At 52.3% G+C, this 27577-nt stretch overlaps 1 protein-coding gene across 16 annotated transcripts in view; it reads right to left on the reverse strand.

Annotated features, from left to right (window-relative positions):
• Window positions 1-1217: 1217 nt before the first annotated feature.
• Window positions 1218-27577, reverse strand: part of PTPRS (protein tyrosine phosphatase, receptor type S) — a 97542-nt gene continuing 71182 nt past the window's right edge. For 7 of the 16 annotated variants that reach the window (XM_027903640.1, XM_027903638.1, XM_027903636.1 and 4 more), the window contains 20 exons: window positions 27086-27183; window positions 26137-26390; window positions 25648-25741; window positions 25228-25443; window positions 23133-23290; window positions 22185-22196; window positions 20297-20409; window positions 17993-18040; window positions 14018-14115; window positions 11515-11638; window positions 8700-8875; window positions 8040-8159; window positions 7768-7922; window positions 5531-5816; window positions 4910-5088; window positions 4467-4593; window positions 4257-4382; window positions 2964-3118; window positions 2126-2261; window positions 1218-1657 (listed from right to left, as the gene is read on the reverse strand). In XM_027903640.1, the coding sequence (XP_027759441.1) occupies window positions 1589-1657; window positions 2126-2261; window positions 2964-3118; window positions 4257-4382; window positions 4467-4593; window positions 4910-5088; window positions 5531-5816; window positions 7768-7922; window positions 8040-8159; window positions 8700-8875; window positions 11515-11638; window positions 14018-14115; window positions 17993-18040; window positions 20297-20409; window positions 22185-22196; window positions 23133-23290; window positions 25228-25443; window positions 25648-25741; window positions 26137-26390; window positions 27086-27183 (2744 nt within the window). In that variant the 3' untranslated portion in view covers window positions 1218-1588. The remainder of the gene's footprint in view (window positions 1658-2125; window positions 2262-2963; window positions 3119-4256; window positions 4383-4466; window positions 4594-4909; window positions 5089-5530; window positions 5817-7767; window positions 7923-8039; window positions 8160-8699; window positions 8876-11514; window positions 11639-14017; window positions 14116-17992; window positions 18041-20296; window positions 20410-22184; window positions 22197-23132; window positions 23291-25227; window positions 25444-25647; window positions 25742-26136; window positions 26391-27085; window positions 27184-27577) is intronic. The other 9 variants (XM_027903651.1, XM_027903644.1, XM_027903650.1 and 6 more) reach the window with 3 other exon arrangements.

Here is a 27577-nt window from a genome sequence, read left to right on the forward strand (position 1 = left end):
AAAAAAAATCCAGAAAGGACATTTTGTTCTTACATGAGCAAGTTAAACCTTTTAAATGGTAGAAAAGCAATATGTAGAAGTAGCAATTTGCACTGCATTTTTATATATCACAGCCATTACACGTAACATTTCTACAGTGAAAAAATAGACTGTCTTTGAACATAATATGAACAAATAAGCAAATTTTTTCTTTTAAATTCATTGACTGATATTCTTTGTCTTTTTTTTTTTAAAAAAAAAAAAAGGAAAAAATACACTATTTAAAAAAAAAAAAAAAAAGGTAATGTCACTTGTTACAGTTACATCGATACTTTAAAGAAAGCCACTCACAGTATTTGCCATTGGATGCACCTTCCTGGATCTTTCCCAGTTCTTTTACAGCTGGGGCACGTTGGGAGCTGTGCCAGGGGGACAGGGTGGGACTGGGAGCGTGGTGGGAGCCCTGCCGAGGTGGTACTGGGGGAGCTGTGAGGTGGTTACTGGGATAGTCCTGAGAGTAGCTCCACGTGGCTCCCAGAGGTGAGGGGCTGGCAGCGAGAGCCACTTGGATGCTGAGAATGAATTTACTGGAAACAGATTTCTCTGAGAGCGTTTCTGGGGCTCCTGGCAGGGAGATGCTCCCAAAGCAGGAGCTGGGGTGGGGGGAGGCACAGCTGCTGACAGCAGGAATGGTGGGGTGTGAATGTGCAAAGAGCCTGGGGAAGGGGCTGCCTCTCTTCCTGGGGTGTCCCCACCCTGCTCCAAGGAAAGCCAGATGTGCTGGGAAGGGGACCAGAGCCAGCAGTCAGAGACCCCCAGCCCAGGTCCCACCACTGCCACCCCACACAGCCAGCTCCGGCGTTTGGTATTTCTCTCTCTCTCTCTTTCTCTTTCTCATTTTAAATATCCTAAAAAATAAATTTTGGAATTAGAAGAAATGAGGAATGTTCCAAGTATTCAAAATGTGAGCTATAAAACCTCTGGCGTGGCAGGGGCGTTCCGTGGGTGCTGTTTGCAAGGTGCCTGCAAGCCCAGAATCCTCCCAGTGCTGATACTGAGGTTATTAAGACTCCAGCTAGAAGAACTCCTGACCCTAAAAGTTTGCCCAAGTGTAGAGATTTTAGTTCCTTCCCTTCCACAGAACACCTTCAATTCTGCAAGTGACTTCCTTTAAAGACTGCCAACTATATTAGTAAATAAACTGAACTCTAATGATGTAACCAAAGTCGGTTGTTTGCTTGTTTGTTTTTTTTTTCCTTCCCTTCTCCAGCAAGAAACGGGTTTTCCCCCAGGTGTGTTTTAGCTTTTGGATCTGTTTCCACCGTGTCCACACGTCCTCCACAGCGAACACCACTTGAGGTAACAAGAGCAGTTCACCACTTCAAGCAGCCCCTCAAGCACCTCCCGAGCTGCCTCTGGGCGGGCCAGGTTACACCATGGAGTTCCCGAAGGGGTGTTCCTTCCAATCCTCCCCCCTGCTCCCCGATGCATCGTCCAGATGAAAAGGTACTTCTTCTGAGTCAGTTTTGTAAGTTCAAGCGCTCCTCCTGGGTCAGAAGAGGCCTTCCAGGACTGAAGTGGTCGGTAGAGTCTGCACAACGATGGCTTTTTATGTTGCATAGTGATCAAAACTCCCCAGGTACTCCAGGGCTGCCTGGTAACAGAACTGGTATTCGTCCTGCCAAGAGCAAAGAGAACCAGCTTCAGAGGTGGGAAATGGCCCCTTAGGATCTGCTTTCCAGACAGCACAAAGCTGAGCAGGAACCTCCCAGATTCTCCTGGGAGAGGGAAGCCCAGCCCTTCCCGTTGGGTCTGTGTCTCTCGGGCACCAAACATCTCCCCCCTCCAGCCAGGGTGGGCAGGTGAGTCCCCCCCACACCCCAGAGGTGGGGATGAGGTAGGAACTGAGGCTGCCAGACTGGGAGGAGATCTTTAAGAGACTTTAGAACAATAGGAATTTGTATTTATTTAGTTATTTAGTATAAAATCAGAAGCTGTTTGCTGACAGCTGGGACAGGGGCTTGGTCTGTGCTTTAAGGTCCCCCCCAAACCCCAACCCATTCCATGATTCTTAAGGCAGGAAGGACTTTGGCCGTGGCCAGGGCAGCCCAGGGCTGTGGCAGGGCAGGGTCCCCACCCCCCTCACCTCTGTTTGCACCATCGCAGGTCGTTGTGTTCGCAGCATCTTTACAGTCTGGAAAATATCTACAACCCCCTCGTAGCGCATCCGCTCCAGGACGATGCTCAGGGTGATGAACACTCCGGTCCTGCCCACGCCAGCACTGCAGGAATGGCAGAAAAAAAAACAAACAGGGAATTGGATGTTACAATGTTCAAACGTTCCTGTAAACGCTGAGGTCGGGGTAGAGTTCAGCTGTGCCTTGTGAACACGGTGGAAGTGGAGAGTCAGCCCTCCAGGATAAATATCCAGAAATGGCCAGAGTTGTGACCCAAAAAAACGTTTGAGAAAGTGAAATAAAAAAAAAAATTAAATTAAAAGCTTTGGGTAGTGGTAAACAGCATTCAGCGGGAACATTATTACTATGATGTAACATTAAAATTAAATATTTTGAAGAATGGATCATCCTCTCCTGCCCATGGAGTACAAAATTCTTGCTGTCAGCAAGCATTAGTGGTGCAGAACTGGGCTGAAAGTGGTAAAAAAATATTTCTAATTTTGCAGGTTAAATATGATATATATTACATACATTATATATATATAACACTAAAGTTCCCATCTCCTCCAAAGTATCAGCATTTCACACCCCTCCTCTATTTAGAGGGGTCAAAAGCCTTGAGGGCAGTGCCCAGGGCTGAAGGGAAGTGAATCTGGGTGGCAGAAGCAAGTGTTTATTAGCACTGACACCCCCAAGAATTCTGCCTGCAAGGATGGGGTGGGAAAGGGGTGGGGGGAGAGATATCTGGATTTGAATTCCTTTTGCATCCCCAGACGAACGAGGTGTTTCCATTTGCACCTGGCCTACCTGCAGTGGACAGAGATGGGGCCATCCTGGCCAAACTGCTCCTTGGTCTTGTGTACCTGTCCAATGAAGTCGATAAAACCCTCTCCTGATTTTGGCACACCTTGTTCTGGCCAGTCAGTGAACTGGAACTGACGAACAGTTCGTGACTGCCCGTCCTGGGGGAGAAAACAGGAATAGTTAAAACCTCCTGCACTTGTGAGAACAAATGGAAAAGGCAAAGAAATAAATATATAAAAAAAAAAAAATCCCTTGCTAGTTTGTTAAAGGGCACAAAAAGTTGAGCCAAGTCTGTGTTCTAGTCAAGTGCACACGTATTTATTATCCAGATCCACCATGATGAAGCTGCTTATGTTGCACTTGACATTCCCAGAGTCGGCCTGTCAGCACAGATCCATATCCTGGCAGGTGCTGAAAGCTCTGACCACTGCAGACAGCACAGATGGAGTCTTCAGCAAGGGAACATTCAAGGTGAGGTGATGGCCCCTCTATCAATCTTCACAAAGCGTTGCCACAGTGTCAGAATTACAGCTGACAGGAAGATAAATCTTGTTCTACGAGGACTGATGAGGCACCCTCCTTCTCAACCTTGCAAATTGAATTATCAGGTTTCTGGAATACTCTGACAACCTCAAAAGCAACGACTCTGCTGTGAGAGGGAGGGTTGCATTTGCTAAACAAATTTGAGAAGGTATTGAAATGTTCCTTTGGATGAGGAATCTGACATCGAATCGAAGATTATTGGAGTCAATGTGTTCCTTTGAACATGACTGACAGCCAGACAAGTGCACGTTTTCTGTAGGGTGCAGAGAATCCTTTGCAAGGTTTTCATTAGTTTTTTGGGGGAAATATTTTCTGCTTTCATCTCGAGCAAACCCAAAAGCCGGGCACGTCTCTAACGAAGTGACTCACGGCTGTGGGAGAGCTTAGGAAGTATTTTCAATTTGTAGGAACAAATAGTCAGGCACAATCTGTGTGTGTGTGTGTTCTGTTCCTCATCATAGCTGAGCTCTCGGGCACACAGTGGGATTCTTGGGGTCGTCACAGCATCACTGAGGTTGGAAAAGACCTCCAAGGTCATGGAGTCCAAGCTGTGCCCGATCCCCACCTTGTCCCCTTCCAACCACGATACTCTATAAACTCTCCTCCACTGATAATCCCCGACTTTCCCAGGAGAAATGTTTTCACCTCAGCCTTCCCTTAAAGAGAGCCAAACCCACCAAACCCCATGTTCTGGGCCAGCCCCCCTATCCCCTGAACTGCAGGGGTTCAAGCTGCTCCCAGCCCAGCACTCACCCTGGCATCCGTGACCTTGAATTCCCGCAGGATGTACTGGGGCATGTTGTACTCTGCCATGGGATCCACGACGAAGTACTGGTACCGTGCCGAGCGCTCCGCGGGCCAGTACTGATGGCACTTTTCCTGCCCAGGGGGACAAGACAGGTCCCTGTTAATCCTTGTCCTGCAGGACTGTCCCCAACCCTGCCCCCTCGGCCCCCCACTCACCCGCCCCATCTCGCGAAGCTTCGTCAGCATCACGACGATGGTGGAGTTGTTTTCCCACAGCATCCGCCAGAAATCCTCGGTGGTCTCTGCCAGCGGCCCCTGCGTGGCAATGTAGGCCTTCTGCTGCCTGGGGGAGAGCCCAGAGCAAGGACAGGGGTCAAGGGATGGCAGAACTGCCCGGGCAGGAGCTTTGGGAAGTGCATGGAAAGGCTGGAGAGCAGGAGAGCAAATGGAGGGCTGGGTCGCTGCAGGGGATCAGTAATTTATGATTCTCCCACAGGGGGGAAAAACTTTATCAGCAGGCTGGATTGGGTGTGGGAATTTACCCGTGGCACTGCACTGCTGTGGTGACACAGAACAGGCCAAGTGTTCAGCCCCTGGTCCAGCCCCACCCCACGGGCTCAGACAGACCCTCAGACGGACACCCCTGGGGCAGGAGGTACCTGTAGCCATCGATGAAGCTGGCGTTGATGTAGTCAGAGCCCTCCACGCCCCGGATGGGCTGCAGGCACACCCGGGTGGTCTCGTAGGGCATGATGTTCACCAGGCGGTTCTTGAACTTGTTGCAGGGGAGGTTGGCGCTGATGAAGCGGGAGGTGTGGGCTTTGGAGTTGGCCAGGCGCTGAGGGCACACAGAGCACAACCATCCCCTCAGCCTTGCTGTTCTCCTGACCCCTGTGCCAGCCCTCTGTACTGCCCCTCCCTGTTGTACCAGCTCCTGTGGGGTTTTTTTTTTTGGGGGGGAGGGGGTGGTAGGGACAAAGTCTGAGCCCTTTCCCCCAAGCAAAACTTTTAGAGCAACAATAAAAACCCCAACCGGTTAAAAAACACAATTTAAGAGGGAGCAAATTCAATCTCAACTGGAAATGACCAGAGGAGCCTCCAGCAGTGACAGGCAGCTCTCTCCCCTGGGAACTGCAGCAGCTCAGCTCAGAAAAGTAATTACCTCTAACACGGCACCAGAAAAGCTCCCGTCAGCCCCGCAAAGGCTCCGTGTCTGCCCTGCCTGAGCGCCACAACAACGCTCCAGTGAGGAACACTGAGCCCTCCCCAGCGCCCCTCACCTTGAACTCCAGCTCCATGCCCGTCACGTGCTCCCTGGCTTCGATCTGGGCCAGTTTCTGGATGTAGCTGTAGAGGTTCCGAGCTGGCACCTCGGTGTTGCCGCAGGCGACGGCCTCGAGCAAGGCATCGTGGATGAAGCTGTACTGGTCCTCCGTCTGCACCATGTAGTTGCGCTGGGACCTCATGAGAGTGACGTGCCCGTAAATGTCCACGGTCTTCTCATGCTTGATCCTCTCCAGCATGGCATCGATCACGATGAAGCAGCCGGTGCGCCCGACGCCCGCGCTAGGGGACGAGAGGGAGGGAGGGAGTTGGGGAGGAAGGGGTGGATTATTCTGCCACTCAGAAGGTTCAGAAATCCTGGCAAACCAGCCAAGAATTGGTGGGGTTTGGGGCTTTCCTGTGCAGGGCCAGGAGTTGGACTTGGTGATCCCTGTGGGTCCCTTCCAACCCACGAGATTCTATGGGTGTGGGTTCAGCCACAGGATGATTTTTGTTGAATTAAAGCAACTTGTCGGATGGGACTGGTGCTGGGAGTGCTCCTGCCCACTCCCCTCAGCGTGCTGCTCTTGATCCAGGTTGGAAACACTGTGTTTGGAGGGTTTGGAGAGGACAGAGGTGACACCAAAGTCCCCGCTGCTCTGTGTCACCTGCTGTGTGAGCACAGTGCTGCACTGGGGTCAGTAAGGTCTGCACTGGAAACTAAAACCCCATTTACCCCATTTATCTGCTCGGGCCAGTGCTGCCACACCAGCAGGGAGGGGCTGCTGGGACAGACCAGTGGGTGGAGAAGCCCCTGTGCCCCACACAGCAGCACAACCCAGAGAGTTTGTGACGTGCAGAGGTTTGCTTTGAGCAGCTCACTTTGGCCAGCACTTCCCAAACTCAGCTTTTACGTCACCCCAGGGCAGGCTGCAAGGGGAACAAGCTGCCTCTGGTGAGGTGCCTGCTGCCCCTCCACACTGCTGTGCCCGTGGTGTCTCCTCACCTGTGACACCCTGGGCAGACACGGCTGTGCCAGCTCCAGCTGGGGCTCCAGGCTCGAACACAGGGCTGGCAGGATGTAGGGGCTGAAAAAGCCTGTTTAATCACTCAGATCTCTCAGCAGTGAGAAGGCACTGATGTGGTAATGAGTAACACACCTCACCTCTCTTCCTAAATGTTTTTGTGCACCGGGGTAACATCAGACCTGTGTGTAACAGCATTTGCACCCCAGCAGGGCTCACTGCTCTGTGCCTTTGCCACAGCTAATAAAGGGCTTCCTTTTACCATTCCACTGCTGTCCCTTTTTTCATGGAGCCCCCTTGATCTCTGTTAATTAGAATGCCTAACACCTGAACCAAGCAGGTGACTGGAGCTTTGGCAAGAATTTAGCAGCTGATCTGGGAGCTGGTCGTGAGCTGACAGCTCCTCTTTATTCATTTTCAGAGGTGCACAACAATTGCCATCTGCAAGGGCAGTGATAAGTTGCCCACTCACAAAGACTGTTTGAATGGCATCCTCTAGCAGAGGCAGGATTAGCTTCTCCAGCAGCCTGCACAATTCAGAGCTTCCCTGAGTGCTGAGGAACCCGCAGGCTCCTCCACACCCTCCTGAGGAACACGGGGATTTATCTGCATTGAGGCTTCAAGCGCTCCTCCTTGGGTTGTAAATTGAATTAGGGAATTCTACCTGCCTTCAGCTTGGCATTATCACGGTGGCTGCAGCTCTCAGAAAGCCCCTGTCAGTCACTGCCAGCTCTGCCTTGGACAGCTGTGGCAGCTCTGCCTCCCCAACACCCCACACAGCTTGGAGGTCACACCTGAGCCTCCCTCCTTTCCCACTGTGACCTCAAACAACCCCATCATGCAGAACCAGACACCAGTACAGCACTAGGCACTTCCCCCTGCTTGACAAGATCATCAGACCCCAGAATGGTTTAGGTTGGAACGGACCTTAAAGCTCATCCTGTCCCACCCCCTGTCCTGGGCAGGAACACTTGGCACCAGACCAGGTTGCCCCAAGCCCCATCCAACATGGCCTTGGGCTCTTGATCCAGGTGGTTTGTTGCAAACCACACCCCTCACCATCTCAGGAAATGCTGTGCTCAGTGGAATCCCCAGGTATCCTCCTCAGATGCTGCCTGGGAATCCTCACAGGACACTCTTGCCCAGGAGCTGTGTCTCCCACGCGCAAATCCACACCCTCCCGACCTTCTGCCTCCCCCCTGCAAGATCCAGGTGAAGGCAACTGGTACCTGCAGTGCACCACGATGGGACCAGCGTCAGGGGGGTTGCAGGTTTTCACCCGTCTCAGGAAAGCCAGGAACGGGGTGGGATACTCGGGAACGCCGTGGTCGGGCCACGCCGTGAACTGGAACTGCCGCACCTCCCGCTTCTCACTGGAGCCGTTCTGCAGGGGACAGAGGAGCACCAGGAGTCGGGGGGGGGGGGTCCCTGCACCCCCACAACTGCCTGGAGTGTGCCATACCCCACCTCCAGGGAAAAGCAGGAGCAGGAGCGAGCTCACCTTGTGAAGGGAGAACGTCCGGACGCAGAAGGTGGCCAGTTCGATGGTGTCCAGCAGCGTCACCTGGATCATCCCGTAGGTGTCCGTGCCTCGGCCTGGCCAGTACTGGTCACACTTTATCTGGAAGGCAGGAGGGATGGCTCAGTGCTGGGACAAACCCTTCGCTGCTGGGGAAGCTCAATCCCAAACTGCCCTGATGGTTACGGGTGCCAAAGGGAAGGGGAGGCACAAGAAATGCTTTTCCGGAGCAGCAGGACAGGGACAGACCCAGCAGGAAAAGCTCCCACTGACTTAAGCACAGGCTTTGATGCCACATCAATCCCATAGACAGCAGACTGGAATGATCCTGGAGATTAGAGGGAATGTACTTGGGCTTGTTAAACAAGAGAACTGATGTGAAACTTGCCACACGATTAACTCCGAGACAGAACCACGGAGCAGGCAATGCGATCTTCTCCTGGAGCTGCAAAGGAGGCTGCACATTTCCAGGGTGGATGGGTTGTTTTTTAAAAAGCAATGAATCACTGAACTTTCAGGGTGCTGGCAAAGCAGGCAGAAATCCCCCACTGGCTGCACATCAAAGGGATTTGCTATTCCCCAACTCTCCCCTCCAATCCCCCAGGATTATGACTAACCAGTCATCCCTCTCATGCATCTTACCCGTGATTTCTCCTCCAGCTTAGTCATCATAACAATAGTAGCTGAACGCTGCTCCCACACCATCCTCCAGAAGTCTCCAAAGGTCTCTGGCAGAGGCCCCTGAGTGGCAATGTAGGCGTTCTGCTTCCTGTAGCCATCGATGTAGTTGGCATTGATGTAATCACTGCCCACAATTCCTGGGTGAAATCACAAAATCAGGGAACTGCACAGGACTCCATGCAGCAGGAAGCACGAAATCTTTGCAGGGATGTTGTCAGAGAGAATTCCCTTGCAGGAACACCTTCATGGCTTGGTGGGTCAGAATCAGAGCTGGGAAGAAACAGGCTCTTTGGTGTGTTTTTCCCAGCTCATGCTCCTGCATTGCAGGGAGACAAGTAACTCCTTGCAAAAGATATTAAAGAGAGCAAATATCAAGCCTTGAAATCATGGGCTTTCTACTGATGCTGGGGCCAACAGGAGCAAGGTCTTGGCCCAGGGCTCCTGCTGCACTGGTCCCCAACAGGACAAACCCAAGTCCTTGTCCCAGCACGCCCTGAGCCCAGGCACCAAGTGCACCTGCTCGATGACTGTGTGGCCCATAACTCAATCCCAGGCAGTGAGCTACAGCTGGACAGTGCAAGCAATAAAACCAGGCTTGATTCAGACAGTGAAGGATTTGAAATTACAGGCTTTGACTCACTGTAAATTGCCTGTTGTCATTTTTAGGAGCGGGTTTTTTTCTACCCGCATGAGTTACAGGCTATTGAGCTACAGCTGCTCGCCTGGGTCCTTTGCTTGAGGGTTTGGGATGAGCAGGAGGCACTGCCAGAGTGAAGAGGGTGATCGGGACATGGCAGGAGAGAGCTGCTCTGAAGTTAAAATGGACCCTGGCAAGCAGTGCTGCTCGGGTTCAGCTCCAGAGAGCTGCGCCTGGCACGGGGCTGGTGGGTGGTTTGGCCCGTTCCTGATTCCAGCCGAGCGGCTGGCAAGGCTGGCAGGATCTGCTAAGCCGTGATTAACTCGGTGCAGAGCCCCTCCCTGCTGTCTCGAGGGGAGCCAAGGGCGGGGGGCAGCACCAACACAAAACTGGGCTGCAGCAAAAGGCACCGGCGCTGCGGGCGGGGTGCGAGCCCAGGAACCGCCTGCCAGTCCTCAAGGGCACTCAGCATTTCAGCTGCTGGTAGATATTATGGCTTTTGATTGAATTTCTGGAGGGTTCCCTGCCCCCATTCCCTCGCAGCCTGAAGTTTCAGGAGGGAAGGAAGGCAGGAATGTGATCAAGGCTGAGCTTCCCGAATTAATCTCCTCTCCAGCCCCCTCGGGTCCACTCTGTGATTTAAGGTGGTGGCCGTGGGCTCCTGCAATGCTTTGCTGTGTGACAGGCCCAGCTTCAGAGAAGTCACACAGTTAAAGCTGTTACTTCTTCCTGACCAAGCAGACATTCTGCAGCCTTGACAAATCCAAATTTAAAAGAAAGGGAAAGCTACAACTGATTCCTCCGTCTCCTTTCATCTTCCAGCCCTGAGCATAAAACAGAGCCCGGTAGGAAGGAGCACACCAGCCAAGACATGTCAGAACCTCTCAGATGCTTGAAAATTCAACCTTGGCCCATCATATTTGCACCACTGGTCCCCTCCAGAGCCCCTGGGCAGAGCTGGGACTGCTGCCTGCATCCAACCCCCTGATCCAACACCAGCCCAAGTGTCCTTCAGTCCTACACTTGTGCTCTTCTCCTTTCCCTTGAATGACAAGGCAACTTTTTAAAGCCTCTGCTTTCCTTGGCTCATACAATATTAATCTCAGAATTAAACCAAGCCAGAACAGAGTCAACTTCACAAGGAGAAACACTTAAAGCCCTCTAATAGCAGACCAGACCAACGCAGATTCGTGCAGTTTTCTGCCAAGTCACCACACTCTGCTGCTGCCTCAGGACCAGCTCTCCCTCTTCTCCATGTCCCTCGGAGTTACTGTGGCAGAGGGAGATTATTCCAACGATTCCCTGCTCACAGAGGTGCCTGAATTAACCTCTCCATTCACCAGGCAGTTACCAGGACATCCCACATCCTCTCTGCTCCGATGATCAGCTCCCGGCAACGCAAGACTGGCCTCGAACGCTTTATCCCCACGGCGCAGCCACAACCTGAGCCCGTGAAAACTCCAGCATTATCTCGGCAGCAGCAGCCCAAGCAGGTGCCCTGTTTAACTCCATCTCAAGCCCCTCTTATCCTGGCGTGCACCGGAGCAGCTCTGTCAAGAGCCGTGAGTTGTGAAATTTAATGTAAATTTTCTGACTGCACCATCGCTCACAGAAGCGGCTCAGGAAACAATTTATGACCCACAAGGCTCACGCTAACCCCTTCTTATCCCGAGCCTTTTAGGAGCCAGGATATGCAGCAGGAGCTGCATATCAAGTGATCTTTCTGCCTGTGCTCACATTTGTACAATTAGCCCTGTGTTACCTCTCATTCATCCCTGTACAGCCACGCTCCGTGTTCCCTGCCACCCACCACCCCCTCCCTGCTCCCTCTAAAGCATTATGTGGTCTGAATCCTTCCTGTTAGTCACAGACGTATCAAACAGGGATCTCCAAGCAGAGGGAAGACAGTTCCTTGATAAACCAGCCCTTGAAATGAGGGATTGCAGCTCCAGGGAATATGTCAGTCACCGGGATTTAACAAACGCCCGGTTTACAGAGGTATCTCCTGCTCGCTAAACTCCCAGGGAGATGCTAAGGGAAGAATATATAAATAGAGACGAGGGGAAGAGCATGTGAGATGTGTTTCCCTGCAGCAGCTCCACCCCAGCACGAACTCGTGGGAGCAGGGATGCTCCTTACCTTCGATGGGCAGCAGGATGACACGCGAGTGGTCGTAGGCGATCACGTTCGCGTAGCGGTTCTTGGGCTTGTTCACTTCGAGGTTGGAGTGCTCCCAGGTGAACTGCTGGCCAGGGTCGATGGACTGGAGGGATTGGGGAAGGAAATGGAAGGGTCAGCGAAGAGCAAAGCAGCAAAGCAAGCTCTGAATCCCTTGCCCCACGTGGGACATCGTGGCTCTGGAGATCTCGCTGGGGAGCGCAGCGATCGCTGTTTGTTTCCCCCGGCTCTGCTGTGGGAAAGCCCCCCATAGCACAGCTCATGTCCCATCTCCCCTGGCCACCCAGAGAGGTAATAATCCCCCTGGTTTGATGCAACCCCGTGGCAAAAGCATCAGTGCAATTCCAGGCTGCACTGGGTTAGTTACAGCCCTGATAAACATCAGGAACTGGGAGATAACAGGAACGAGCACATCAGTGTATTTAGGGAGTGATCAAGAGGCCAAATCTGTGCATGGTTAAACTACACCATGATTAAGAGGGCGAAAATGTGTCAGTGTTTTGGTGAGTGCTAATACCTGGGGAAGAAGATATTTAAGATATTTATGACCGTGTGTACAAACGGGATATGAAACATCAGGGGAAACAGGGGCTTACAGGAAAGCTGGAGAGAGACTTTTCATAAGGGCTCGTAGAGATATGACAAGGGGGAATGGCCTTAAGCTGAAGGAGAGTAGATTTAAATTAGAAATTGGAAAGAAATTCTTCCCTGTGAGAGGGAAGAAGCCCTGGCACAGGCTGCCCAGAGAAGCTGCGGCTGGCCCATCCCTGGAAGCATCCAAGGCCGAGTTGGACGGGGCTTTGGAGCCACCTGGGCTAGTGGAAGGTGTCCCTGCCCATGGCAGGGGGGGTGGGATGAGATGGGTTTAAGGTCCCTTCCAACCCACACCAATCTGTGATTCTATGACCAAAAATCACTCATGAGCAGCAGGAAGGGACCAGGCTGCTCTGTATGGAGCAGGGACAGCGAGACTTGGGACCACAAGGACTCAGCACCAAAGGTGTCCCAGTTCCAAGGGTGGAGAAAACCCCCCCAGGAGCCTGGCAGGAGGCAGCTTCCTGCTCACAGGGCAAGGAGTGCATCTCCCAGCACAGAGCAAGGATAAAGACCCCAGCCCCAAGACACTCAATCAACACAGAGTTTTCCTAGAAGGGATGAAGGAATAAACAATGAAATGCACTGGAGAGAAAAATCCCCTCTGCCTGTCCTAGTGATTTATGCCAGGTTTGGTGGGTAGATTTTTTTTTTCCCCCCCCCCCTCTCTAAAGTCCAGCTGTCCCAGATATGGAAATTAGGTTAATTACGTTTACCTCTAAATCCTCAGCCAGAGAATTAAATAAAACAAGGGCTTAATTCCTTCATCATTTTGCAGAGCCCTTGGGGTTTGCCTCAATTGGAGGCCTGGCAGGAGCGTGCCGAGCTGTTTCCTGCTGTTTGCTCTCCCTCTCCCTGCCAGGAGAGGGTCTCAGATCCATCCCTCTGAGCTGGCAGGGGTTGACCCTTGCCTGCCACCCTCTGCCCACCCTGGAGCCGCCCGGGGCCAGCGCTGGTACAAAAACCACCCGAAAAAACCTCCTCCAAACCTTTCCCCCCCGTGCTCTCTCGCTGCAGAGAATTCCTAACTAATGGGTATTTATACTATTGTAATGTGTCTGTTTGCTCTCCATCCCTCTAATCATGCCTCGCCTTCACTTCATTAGCGATGTTTGTTCAGCTCTGGCTCTCCCACTGGAGGAGGTTGGGCTGGCGCGCAGCCAGGGCACTTGGGATATGGCATTATGCAAATCAGCCTCTGGAATCTGGATGGAGAACATTAACGGGCTGCCGCTGCCCCCCTCCCCGTGCCCCAGTGTGGGGGGAGAGAGAGCCCAGCAGGGCAAAATACACTTTCTCCAACATGTAACCCCCCTGCCCTCCCCCCCGGGGGTGCAGAGCTGAGAGCACAGCGACGTCTGGAATTCAAGAGCAGGGAGAAAGCATCCCTTTGTTTGGAAAATATCCCCCTGCAAACAGTCCTAGGCAGTCTAGACTAGTTATCAGGCTAAAAATATCAGGGCATTTTATGGCTTTCAGCAACAAAACCAATAGCGGAGAGACACTTTTTTTTACAAGGGCACGGAGTGGTAAAACAAGAGGAAACGGCTTTAAAGTGAAAGAGAGAAGTTTAGAAGAGATTTGAGAGAAATTGTTCCCTGTGAGGGTGGGGAGGGGCTGGCACAGGTTGCCCAGAAAAGCTGTGGCTGCCTCATCCCTGGGCAGGAGCAGCTCATGGACCAAACCTCTTTCTATTTATAATTTAACTCAGTAAAGCACTAAGTAATTAACTTCCAATCATAAATAACTTTTTAAATTTCAACTAACCAGCTCCTTACAACAAAGCAATGTTTGTTTGGATGGGGGCCTGCCTGAACTCCCGAATTCCTGGCTCTGCAAACCCATGCACAGCACTCACTCTTGCTCATACCTCATACTCTTGGGATAATTTCAGGTTATCATTAGCTTTGAGATGCTCTGTGTGTTCAGCCAGCTCGGAAACGGGGATGGGTGGGTGGCTGAGCATACCTAAAAGACAAGACAGCAGGAAAAGAATCTCATTTAATAACGACCAAAATTCACAACCGTCGCGCATTTTATAAGAAAGAAGAAACAAGAAAAGAAAATAAATTACAATGTAAGATCTGCAATGAAAGTAGGGAGGTTAGAAGAGAAGAATTCAGGGCTCGAAATTGTGTCCTTGGAAGTAAAAATAAAAAAAAAATTAAAAAAAAATCAAGGAAATAAAAAAAAAATAACAGTAAAATGAGAGTGTTCCCATGATGGCCCCATTTTCAATGTGTAAATCAGAGCAAAATAAAAAAGGAAAATCCAAAGAGCAGATGCGTGTTAGCGATTCCAATAGTGGACTTGGAATGAGCAAACGCTGCCAGAGGAACCTACGCAGCAAATGGCACAGCACCCGCCGGGATCGGGAACCAACTCCAACAGAAAAAGGGGGGGAAGGGGCAGGATCCAGCCAACCATGGTGATGTGGGGCAGGGGATGGGATATATGCAGATGTGGGGAAGCAGGGGAGGCTTTTCAGGGATTGGACTTGATGATCTTTAAGGTCTTCTCCAACCCCAAGGACCCTGAGTCGTCCATGGCGCAACATCGGCTCTGGTTGTTCTGGGTCTGAGGTTTGGCCTCCACCATTCCCAGGGTGCAGCCAGGCATGGAAGCACCAAGCTCTGGCTCCTCTCCCCACTCGTGGCTAGTGGATGATGTTCCTTCTACAGCACAGCCCTCCCTCCCAGCAGGTCAGGCTGTGCCGACCCCACCCAGGCTCTGCTGGGAACGTCGTTACCTTTCGGGATGGAGAGGCCAGAGATCCCCTGGCCCCTTCTCAGTCAGGGGCATTGGAACAATTTGCTGGCCTGGGTCACCTGCTGCCCCTGCAATCCTCCCCAACACTTGGGTGTGCTGGTACTGAGGCAGCCAGAGCTGGCAGGGAACACACTGGATCCTCTCTGAGCCATACTGGGGATCCTGCTGGGTCAGACTGGTCAGACTGGGGCCCATCTCAGCCACCCACGGCTGACTCGGTTCTCAGCCTGTGATTTGCACATCCTGCTCTGAAGGGGGCAGCTGGAGCTCTGGGAAGAGCAGGGATCCTTCCCTTCCTATCACCTCAAACAGCTACGCTACAAATCCAGGTGGAAAAGCGCTCCGTGCTCTGCTCATCTGCATTGGATTATGTTTTTCCAGAGGCTTCCCATGCTGTCTGCCAGCCAATCCTGCCCTGGATGGCTTGGGAGAGCAGCATGCTGAGAAGCCCTGGGCAGTGCCCCCGATGAGAAGGACAGGAGTGGAGAAGAGATGGAAGCCAGGGAGAATTTCGAGCCCCGTGGGTGTTGGTGGGTGACAAAGCAGCGGCGGTGGCAGCAGCATGGTCAGATACTCTGAAAACTCAGCACAGAGATGGCAAAGCAAGCATGACATCCTCAGTTTTACAGTGATTTGGGAGAGGTGCTGCCTCCCCCAGGCCTGGGCACGGGACGAGTCTGTCATACCTGGACAGGTTCCTCCTAAGCTAATGGGACATCTATTTTCAGCACAAGGAAATCCGGCTGAAAATAGAAAAAGGGGGGAAACAGACCAAAAAAAGCTCACAAAAATAACCCAAAGTACTCTGGAGGCTGCACTGGCTCCATTTCAGTCTGCTGGGGGTCAGGGCAGGAGGTGTCTCCTGGAGGAAAAGCTCTCAGTTCATCTCTTGCCGTGCTGTCCCACTGCTCCTGGAGAAGGATTTCTCCACCTGGATGGAGGGAGGCTGCTGTCCAGTCCATCCCAGTACCACAGCACCCATGTGGACTGGGGGAGTTGGGAGGAGCTGGTGGTCCTCTCTACGTCTGTGTGGGACTGGAAGGCCAACCTGGCTGAGCTGCTCCAGATCATGAGACCAGTTTAACACCATCAACACTTCCCTCAGGGTCTGTCCTTCTGCCTCTGGAAGCGAGGGCTGAGGAGGGCACTGAACACAACTTGAGCTGGAGCATTAAAGCAAAGCCAAACTCTACCCAGAGCAACTCCTGGCACCTCAGTCTGCTGTTCCCAGACCCCTGGGAGTCACTGACTCCTTCCCCCAGGCAGCTCCCAGCCCAGCTGCCACCTCCTGACTCCAAAAAAGCCAGAGATTTTGTGCTGAGAAACACAACATGAAATCCCAAGCGATGGACACACAGGTTAAAAGGAAACAAATAAACGCTCAGAAGCCCCAGTAATAACGAGCAAAAAAAAAAACCTCAGACTCTCCTTGGCTCACAAGTCCTGGAGCAACATGTGCTATTCCCTCTGAGCCAGAGGTCTGCATGGGAAAGGCCCACCGTGCCAATCTGGAACAAGGAGTTGCATTCCTCTTGAAGGAATTTCACAAGTTTCCTCCATAAAAGCTCCAGAAAAAAAAATCCTCAGTGTGTGACCAGCTCCTGAAAACCAACCCTGCCCTTTTGCTGGGGAACCTGCTGCTTCCCCTCCAACCTCCAACCACCGGCACTGGCTGGGAGCACATGGGAACTCTCTTTGCTGCTGTTAAGGACAGAATCTCCTTGGGGGATTGATTTCTAGGGCTTTTTAGAATAAAAGGAGACTGGAAACCTCTGCAGTGATAAACACTTCCCTGGTCAAAATGCCAAGTGCACGGGGGCTCCATTAAGATCCAGGAGTTTGGTATTAAATGAGGCAGGAGCACACCAGCCCCGCTGCTGTGTCAGCTGAGCAGCTGCTCTTTGCTTTAATTTAATAACTCATTTTAAGGTATGAAAGGGAAATGGCTCACAGGTTCCTCTGCTCAGTGGCTACTGCAGGGAACTCAGCCAGGGTGGCAGTGGGAGCCAGGAAAACACACACACAACCCCTCTGTTACAATAATGGGGTTGAGGGGAGGGGGGGTGGCAGCAAAGTGGGACAATAGTGACAGGAGTATTCCACACCAAAGAGACCAGTATTTGGACTGAATTATTCAGGAAAACGTCCCAGCCCTCGCATCTCCGAGCACAATCAGCACCTGCGACTCCTCAGCTGAAACCTCACATCTACTTCCCTGCCCAGTATTTAAAAAAGCCCTAAAAAAAAAAAAAAAAAAATCCAGCCCAAACCACCCAGCGAGGCTGGGATCTTGGCTCCTAATGGGATGAAGTCTTTCTGAGCCAGTCTCATCTAACATTTCAATCACTTGAATCTCTCTAATCTTATCACAAAAGACTTTGATTCTTTGCGCACCAGCCAGAAACGTCACCCTGACATCTGTTCCACGGGCCAGAGCCCATTTATCCCCCAGAGTCACCGTGGCTGGATGGCACTCCAGTGTGAAACCAGGGGGGTGGAGGCTCGTAGAGTGCCCTCTGCTCTTTGTGCTCCTGGAACAAGTCAGTGCCAAGGAACCTGCCACAGGGAGGGATCATCAGCTGTGGCTCCCATTTCCCTTTCCCTGCATTACAGACAGCAAAGCACACACACACACCCCCCACACGCTCACAGCGTGCCCACGGGACGAGCACGAGGGACATTGAGCTGCAGCAATGAGACATCTTCCACGAGGGGGTAAAGGCAGCCTTGGGCAGCCAAGTCCTTCTCCTGGGGCAGCAGAGAGACACCAGAGCTGCCCCGGGGGGGGCTGATCACCCGCTGCTCCCCTTGCCCTGCCAAAGGCCTGGTTCTGGGGTTACTGTAAAACTGGAAGCGCAGTTCAGACAAACAGATGGCACAGAGGAGGGGTGAGATGGGCGAAACACCGCAGGGACACGGAGAACTCGGCAAAAAAAAAAAAAAAAAAAAAAATCAAAAAGTAGTAACAGGAACGGAACGAGAAAGGGAAAGGAAAGTGACAGAAGAGAAAATAATAATGGGAGGGGAAGGGGGGGGGAAATGAAACCAACAGGAACAAAAACACACAGGAACTAACTTTCCAAGTCAAACTCAGGGTCACTGAGAGGGCTGCTCAGACCAGAATCTGCAGAAAACAGTAAAAAATAAATAAATAAAAGATACACTTTTGTAAAAATTTCATGCTAATTAAAAAAAAAAAAACAAACAAAAGCCAACATAAATCTAAAGAGGAAAAGAAAGGTATTTTTTTGTACTGATTAGGCTAGGACAGGATATCTAAGAGGTGCTGTGATTTCCCCTCTCTGAGCTGCACATTCCCATTCCCACTTCCCCCCCCTCTGTTTCCCTGCTGGGGACACAATGCAGATTCTACCTGGGGTCACCTGGCTGGAGAAGAGCCTACAAGCCCCTTCTGAACCACAGTATATTGAATTTAAAGGCCTTTAATTCAGACAGCCCCTGTGGTGTCTTCCTCTGCAAACTGCACCACCATCCCTCCATCGCCACCAACACACTCCAAGCTGATTTTTCCATCCATTTCCATTTTCACCCAACGGTCTGCAAAATTCTGTGGGAGGCGGGTGATCAGCTCTCCCACGCTCTTTAAAACATGTTGCTGCTTTACAAATTGCAGAGCAGAATAAACCAGCCAGGTCAACTCCGTGGGCAGATAAACTTGGAAAGGAAATGGCAGGTTGGCAGGTCTCATCTACCTTTTACAAGCCTCTCAGACCCCGAATTCAGAGGTGACCAGACCAGGGGGGGTCAACAGAAGACTGGCTCACTCATCCATCAATCCCATTACCTGATGGAAGCACCCTTAGCTGTCCTGTGGGACAGGGGGAATTCCCAGTCAGGGAAGCACAAGAACCAGCACTTCCAGCTGCTTCTTGGCACCAAGACCAAGCAAGACCACAAACATATCTTTATTTTTGCCTTAGCACAGGTTTTTCACCTGGGGGAGTGCAGCTTTTTCTCTTGGGTCCCCCCCTTCCACCTGGAGCACCCAGAAGCCCATGGAATGCTCCCAAAGGGAGCTCCTGTGTGCACCCAGGATAGCATTGTGCCCAGACAAGTGCAAACTGCTGCTGAGCTGCAGCTGGGGACACCCAAACACCTTCAGATTCCACTGCAGGAGCAGCACTAAGAGCTGATTTAGGGACCTACCTGAGCTGAACTGCTTTGCAATCAGTCCCTGCAGGCTGGACTGAACCCACTGAGCAACATTCCTAAGCTTGGGCTGATCCCCATGGGTTGTTCCTAACTCATTTTGATGTGAACCCCTCAGCTTGGTGCTGCCCCACAGGTCCCTGCCCCCTGAGTACCCACTGCCAACCTCACCCTAAGGAAACTCGGACAACGCTAAGGACAGGACTGGGATGGGAAGGGCAAACAGGAGCTACAGAAACGTTATTAACGAGCACAAAACAGCAAAATAAAAATACAAACGAACTGAAAACAACAGCCAGCCCCCAAAAAGCACAATAAACTCCCTTCCAAATCCTCAAGGGCCGGGAACTCGGAGGCAGAGGCGTGGGCAGGTCCGCCCAGCGTCCTTTTGCGTGGGGCTGCGCCTGGGCCGTGTGGGTGGTGGCTTTGCAGAGGTGCCATGCGGGCAGCTGGGACATGCATGGACATGGGGGCACGTTGTGTGTGGGAAGGAGGGTGCAGGGAACCTCTCTGCCTGGGAATTCAGTGCTGTTATCCACTCGCCCCACAGCCACTCCCAGTGACAGCTGTGGCTGCTCCATCCATTGCCCAAGGCCAGGTTGGACAGGGCTTGGAGCAACCTGGGATAGTGAAAGGTGTCCCCCTGCCCATGGCAGGGGGTGGCACTGGATGAGCTTTAAGGTCCCTCCCCAACCCAAACCATTCCAGGATTCCATGATGGCATCTACACCAAGCGAGGAGACGCTGCCCCGCCTGCGCCAAGCAACCAGCCACCTTTCCCCCTGCGCAGCCCACGGGCAGGCCTGGCACCAGAAAGCACCAGTTCCAGAAGTGGCTGGAGCTCTGGGTGCTGGGCAGCCTGCCATGCTCCACCTCACCACCCTGGGAGCCCCCAGTCCGAAGCACAGGGCAGCGCTGGTGCTCTGGCACGTTTGGCACAGCCACAGCTCTTGCAGCTCCAGAATGCACCCAACTCATCTGGGAATCCAGGAAAACCCCTCTTCCCGCCTTGGGAAGTGCCTGTGCAACGTCCTTGACACTCCCAGCAAAGGTTTCTCTCAGCAATCAGCTGAGAGGCAAGGCTGGGGGTGCCTTGGCTGCACCCCAGGTCAGCCCTGGCTCTCCAGGCAGTGCTGCTGCAGCCTCCAGCCAGGCAGGGAGGGGTTAAGGAAGGGGGGCAAGTGCTCCATTCCTGCCTTCCCGGGGTTACCTGGAGTCTGGAAGTTGATGCGCCTCATCTCCACGGGGTCCTTGGGGTGGTGGGGGGCGATCTCAGCGTTGTTCAGCAGGCATTTCGTCCGCGGCTCGGAATCTTTCCGTTTGCTTTGGAACAAAACAAAACAAACCAAAAAAACAAAAGAAACAAAAGAAAAGAACAGAAAGACAAAGCAGCTTAGCTCACGGGCCTCGTTGGTCCCTTGTAGTTTCCTCAGCTACTGATGTTCAGGCCTGAGCAAAGCTCCCACCGAAAATCAAAGGTGCAGCCAAGGGTAAAAGTGTATAAATTGCATCAGAAAAGGGAGGAGGTTTGGGAGGTTTGTCGTTGCTGCATTTGAGGGGTTTACAAAGGCCCAGCAGCCCCTCAGCAGCTTTCAGGCAAGTCTGGAACTTCCCCCCTTCTCACAGCAGCAACACAAGACAGGCAGCTGGGAACTCACACCTCCCTGCCAGAGCAGCCTCCACCGAACGCTGCAGAGCCCTGCAAGCAAAAACCTTCCAGTTCTGGCCAAGCCATTTCCAGTCTGAAAGAACCAGAGCCAACAGAATCATTTGGAAAAGTACAGAATCTCCTGGCCACGACCTTGGACACAAAGCTCTGATATTGCTGTTGGCTGGTTTAGGAGCTCTCAGAGCTGCCTTGCTGCAGACACAGAAGTCAGGGCAGCAGTTTTCAATCGTTTTTGAACTGCAGGACCCTAAAAATCTGGGTTCAACAGTGTAGACACGTCCTCTCCCAGCACAGCTGTGCCTGCTGAGATCCACCTCACCTCCTTGCCAGGACCCAAAGCCTGCTCCAACCTGCCAGCTGAGCTCCACATGGAAGTGCTTCCTAATATATTTTTACTCCAAATGGGTTAGCTTAGCTGAGGCAGTTGAAAAGTCTTTGCTGACCTGGCTCATTCTCCTTGAAAAGAATTTGGAAGCAAAGCCCAGTGCTGATCTGAAGACGTGATAACCTCTGGCAAGGGAACACTTATGAACTGTGGGAGCAGAACTTCTCCAGCCAGCAGAGAACATGGGTCCACACCCTGAGGCTTGGGAATGCTGTCCCAGCCCCTTCAGCGAGGTGGCTGTGGAGCTCCTCACCTCTCCTGCTTAGGGTGGACAGAAGCCTCCAATGATCTGCCTGCAGCAGCAATGGCAAGCACTTGGGCAGAGAGGAAGATATTCAGGACATTTTTAGCTGTCTCTTGATGTCATTAATAGTCAGAAGAAGTGGCACGAGCCCTGCCAGCACTGCATGGGGCAGCATTTTGGAATGACACCACTTTGCAGTTTGGGAGCAGTTTATTTTTGCCACAGTTCTGAAACTGCTGTAAATAGTCCATGGACTGAACCCCTCAGTTAGTCCCAATGAAAGCTCTCCCAGTCTTGGAAATGGCTGGAAATAAGTCTCATTTCTGCAGTCATAAACAGACTCTGTTAGAGGCCTTTAGCTGAGGGGGCAAGAACAGCTTCTGCAATGGGGTGAGGACAGCTCAGCTGCTGAGATCCTGCCTCCAGTTCGAGTTCCAGTAGCTCAGGGACAGCCAGGATGGAGCAGCCAGACACAGAGAAAACCCACTTTCACCTCTGACTGCCACACAAATGAGTGTTTCTCTGCTCCATTAACCCACCAGTTTATGAGCCATTTACCGTCCCTGCTGCTCAGCCTGAGAAAGGGCCGTTACACTCAGGAATGGACAAGCAGGAGAAAGCTGGGCTTGCTTGCCTTTTTCTGCCCCAATTCAAGCATAGTCCCATGCTTGCCTGACACAGAAAGAACAGATCTAAGGGCAGGAACTGCACCAAGAAAAGCCCCATCACCACAGACAGCAAACACCGCTTAACACACAGCAAGAAAGAACCTGAATAAATGGCAAATCTGGTGCTCTTACCTGTCTGGCTTGCTGTCCACGAAAGCAGTAAGTGGAGAGAAGACAAGACAAGACAAATGTTCAGGTTAGAAAGGACTTGCAGAGGAAAGGGGAAGCATTTGCTCAGCTCTAACCCTGGCAGCACAGGCAGAAGGTGGGCCCAGCAAAGATCACCCAGTTAGATCAGAGCTAATGAGGACCTGACTCCCTGAGCCCAGAGCAGCTTCACACCTGCTGGGATGCAGAGGACATACCCCTGTGCAGATCAAAGATGGAGCAGGGTTAAGGGAGAGCTCCCTCCACTCTGGGTATGAGATGTCCCAGCTAAGGACATCCTTGTGTTTGCCATCGCTGCCATCACTTGTTTTGCTCTGCTCCTGCTTCCCTTCCTGTCCCCTCCTGTTGCACAGTGAGGCCTTATGTGTGTTCAAGGCACCCCCAGTTCTCATCCACACACCATGAGCTGCTCAGAAAGCCAAGGAAAAGGGAGACACTTCCAGGGGTTGTTCCCTCCTCTCTCCTGCAGACTCACACCCTGCTCTTGTCTCCCAGTTCCAGCAGAAAACCAGCTGAAGAGGAGAGGAGGTCTCTGCTGAGCCACAGGTCAAAGATGCCTTCTCTGCATCCCCCTCACTGTGCCCACACACAGAGAAAGGGGGGCCTGAGGCTGTGAGCAGCAATTCTGGAGGAGGCAGGCGAGAGTCCTGACACACTCATTGCACACGTGTCTGTGAGACCAGCACAGCTTTCCTGAGAGTGCCACGGGGTAGAGCCTGAAGCAGCAAGTCCCTGCAACCCACTGCTAAATGTGTGTGCCAGGCACACCCTTCCATTCCATTGTGCCTCAGGGCTCCTCTCTCCAGTGGAAGGACTGACCACAGCAGGGCCAAGGAGGACATTCCCTTTGGGGACCAGGGCTGGGGGGGACACTCAGCAGGGTCTGGGATACGGGCAACGAGCAGCTCTTACTTTTTGTAGAGCAGGATGGCGATGACGATGCAGATGATGAACACCACGGCCAGGACGGGCCCGATGACCCAGATCAGGCCCTCCTCTCCATCGATGATGGGCTGTGGGTCAGGGTTGTCCAGCTGGATGGGGTCGGAGAAGGGACTCGCAGCAAAGGTCTGGAAGACAGGGAGAGGTGGTGGAGCACAGCCCAGAGGTGGAGTGGGGGCTGGGAACAGTGGGAACAACGGGCAAGCACACGGAATCCCACAGGAGAAATTGCTAGGGAGGACATGAGCTCTCTGCAGCACAAACCAAATAGTAACAGGGAAAAGGCCCTTCTCTGTGAGCACCCACATCATGGAATATCCTGAGCTGGAAGGGACCCACAAGGATCATCAGTCCAACTCAAGGCCCTGCACAGACACCCCAACAATCCCACAGCCCTGGGGAGCCTGTTCCAGTGTCCCTCGGGGGGAAGAACCATATGACACGATATCTTCATCCTCCAACACTCCAGAGGAGACAGAACACTGAAGGATCACACTCATGAGAAGCTCTAGCCTGCCTTGGGCCTGTGGCTCACCTCATGGTGTAGCCAGGACTGTAATCAGTTGACTGTGCCTCTGTTTCACCACATCTCTGGGCCCTTGCCATTGCCACAAAACACAAACACTTTTTCCAAGCTCTCATGTAACCGTCAGGATTTTGACAGTCAGATGGGATCACAGAGCAAGAGGGAAGGGATTAAAACAAGAATTAACGCTTGGCCTGGTGACTGAAAAAAATCACCCCCCTACAATTAAATACAAATTAATAAAATGCAGTATGCTCTGTTCCCTCTGCAGTGAGCTGGGCTCTTGGGGAGAATCAGAGGAATCAGAATCCTGGCTAAAAGGCATTGCTTGTTCTCAAGAGCACTACAGTCTCCCCATTCCAGGGAGGATGCATTCCCACCTTACAGAGAAACTCCAGAAACCAAACTGCACCAGAGAACTGGCAAGGCTGGTTTGGGAGAGGAGCCAGGGGCAGGACAAGAACAGTGGCTTTGAGTCCTTGAACTCCATCAGCCCTGAGCAGATTGGAATGCTGCTCCATACTTGGGAACTGCTGTGGATCCAGGCTGCTGTGAGAGAGTCTGCAGCACCTTGTTCTAAAGCAGAAATTACCACAAGCTGCAGTAATCCGATTGAGAAACCCATTCAGAAGCGTGTCAGCCTAATCCTTTAATATCAAGTACACAACCAAATATTTATTGGGGGAAAAACCCTTAATTTCCAATAGCTCCCTGCTACAATTCCACAGGGGGATTTAAAAACAACAGAGCATTAGGCTGTTTCCCATTGTGCATGAGGGAGGAGGCAGGTAAATATTAAAACAGTTGTTTTCATAAAGCCAAACACAGCCCCAGTGAAAACAGCAGCAATGTTGCAGTGGTAGAGAGCACATGTAGTTTTCCACAGAATAAAAAAGCTCCCCTTTGTGTGTGGTGGGAAATTCAGCAACGAGCAGGGTGCGTGATGTGCTCCCAGAGCGGGATGTTTGGGGTCATTGCTCCAAGGAATTAAAGGACAGGCTTTAAAGGAAAAGGGGTCTGACCTAAGGCTCTCTGAACTCGAGTGTAGTCCTGAGGGGATAGTTCAATGTTCCTCCCCATTCTGGACTCCGATTTGTAGCCATAAGTGTACAAGACTTGCCCAAGAAGACTGGGAAAATCGGAGCTGCTCGTGTCATTGGCCTGGTTGCTTGGAAGAGCAGTTTGTGTAATGCAGGCACAAGCACAAGCACCAACAGCTCCAAGAGCCACATCCAAAAGCTTCACAGCTGGAGTTCAAAGTCTTTACAAAATAAAAAACCTGAAGGATCTGCTGGGAGAAAGTTCTGGGGAATGCCAGGAGGGCAGCAGGGCAGCTCCCATGGGAGCAGCTGCTGCCTCTGCTCCAGCTGAACACACCCAGTGCCCTCAGGCTCCTCACACACCTTCCCCTCAAGGCCCTTCCCCATCTTCGTTGCCCTCTCTAAGAGCTTAACATCGTTCTTATGTTGTGGTGACCAAAACTGCCACAATACTCAGGGTGAGGCCTCACCAGTGCAGAGCAGAGCGGGGACAACTTACGGCCTCGGGTTCCTGCAGCACCGCCAGGATGAAGATGACGTATTTCTGCCCTGGCTCCAGGGCTCTGTTCTCAAAGTTGTCGTAGTGTTTCATGTCCCCCAGGATGAAGTGGGAGGGGAGGGAGCGGAACCGGGCAGCGATGTAGGGCTTGGGGAAGTCCAGCTGTCGGGAGTGACGGAGGCTCCGGCGCCGGAGCCTGGCAATGTCCTGAACCAGCTGCAGGAAGCAGAGGAACGCCCTGAGCCCCAAGAAGGGAGCAGCAAGGAGAGCCAAACCATCCCTCCCAGACTGCCCACAGCTTGGCTACTCTGAATGTGGAGAACAGGAAGCCCAGAAGTCCCTTCCCAGCTCTCAGCTCACCATCCCACCCCGTACAGATGCTTCCTCTCTCCCCGCAGCTGGCTCTGGTTTCACACTCACCTCCTCCAGGTCCATCTCCTCAGGGCTGCCCAAGGGGTTGAGGAACTGTCCTCCTCGGGACTTCCTCAGAGGCACCACCACAATGTAGAAAGCCCTAAGAGTTGGGAACAATCGGAAGAAATAGAAGGAATAGAAGGAATTAATCTCCTTCCACAAGCCACAGAAGAAGAGAGTGCACACACTGATGTAGGTCTGCCCACACTGCCCCACTGGGTCAACCCAGCAAGCCCCTTATTTTTAATTTAGCAGGATTGTTATTCCTGAAAAGAGCTGGATTCAGTGGCAGCCCCATGTCTCCTTATGTATTCCTTTTGCATTCTTTTGGCTTTCCCTGTTTAGCTCTGGGAAGCACCTCCGAAAGGTAACCGCCAGGAAAAGGCTGAAAACGGAGGGAACACTCGTGGGTTTGTACTGTGGTCTCCAGCCATCAGGTCTGAACCCCAAAGCAAAAACTGAGCACCCCCCACCTGCAGTCTAACAGGGACCTACTGGACAGGCACGGAGCTCTTCACGTCGGGGAGAATCACCACCACGTTGCCATCGGCATCAGGCTTGTGGGTCACCTCTGGCTTCTTGGACAACATGTCAGCAGCAGTCCAGGCAGCCACGTTCTGCTGCAGCCCCCCCATGCTGTTGCCCTGGTTCATCAGCACGAAGTTGTAGAAGGTGCGGGGCCTCAGGTGGGTGATGAGTTTCTTGGTGGTGCGTCCGTCCACGTCCACGTGCAGCCCGTTGTACTGGATCTGTGGGAGGGGGGAAGAGGTTGTTCCACGAGCAAGGCTGACACGGCCCAAACAGCCCAACTCCTTCCCCTTCCTCCCCGTTCCCTTGGTTTGCAGGGAACACGGGGGCACTCAGCTGTGCCAGAGAACCGAAGGGTTCGAGTGGGGAGCTCTTGATCCCTTGTGCCCACTGCACAGGGGCAGATGCAGGTCAAAGCCTTCAGGCTCCCCTGGGAAGAGCAATTTTTATCCAGAAACAAATATGGGAAATGGAAAAATTATTCTTTAGGTTGGGAAAGACCTCCAAGATCATGGAGTCCAAGCTGTGACCGATCCCCACCTCGTCACCCAGCCCAGAGCAGTGAGTGCCACACAAACCTTGGACAAGGTGTTCCTTGGACACCTCCAGGGATGGGGACTCCAAACCTCCCTGGGCAGCCCCTTCCAAAGTTTAACAACCCTTTTCATAAAGAAATTCTTCCTGACCAAACAGTAACTTGTCTAGGGAAGCAAGGATTTGGTAACAGAGATGGGAATGCAACCCAACAGCCCTGATTTTCAGCCCACTTCCTTGAGGTAGTGATTAACCATTACCTGTCCATATCTGAGGCAGGCATCCAGAATTCTTGCCTCTTACAACCTCTTATTCAACCCAACAGACAAGACTTCCAGGAAACTGAGAAGAAACACAGATCTGACTCCTGCATTCCACTTGCCTTGTATGGGGTAGGAGAGTTGTAGTTCTCAGGGAACTCCCAGCTCAAAAGGACGGATGTCTTTGTCACCATCTTCACCTTGAAGTTTTTGGGTAAAACTGCGGAAAAAAAAGTGAGGAGGAAGGGGAGAAAGGAGAAGAAAAGGCAGCAGAGGGAAGGAAGAGCAGAAAAGAGAAGGAAGAGAATGTCAGGTGCTGGAAGAGGGCCCTGCCAGGCTGGGTCTGGCTGCGGCTGCAGGAATGCAAGGGATTGTTCCCTCCTCCACACTGTGCTTGAGTTTTGCCAAGGTCCATCTCCCAGTGCTCCCTGTTCCCTTGCCTAACCCCAGGGAGGGCACGTGGCTTTGCCCCCACACTTTTGGGCCTGGGTGGCTGCTGCAGGAACGAGGTGCTGGCTGGCTGAGCATGCTCAGGTGAGGAAACCCATCCCAGCTCGCGGTCTGAGCGTGGGTTTTGTTTTGTTTTTGTTTTTGTTTTTTTTTTTTAAATTTCT

The sequence above is a fragment of the Empidonax traillii genome, unplaced genomic scaffold (assembly GCF_003031625.1).
Source record: "Empidonax traillii isolate 1590-97213 ecotype Southwest subspecies unplaced genomic scaffold, ASM303162v1 scaffold986:size372637, whole genome shotgun sequence".
NCBI classification, from domain to species: domain Eukaryota; kingdom Metazoa; phylum Chordata; class Aves; order Passeriformes; family Tyrannidae; genus Empidonax; species Empidonax traillii.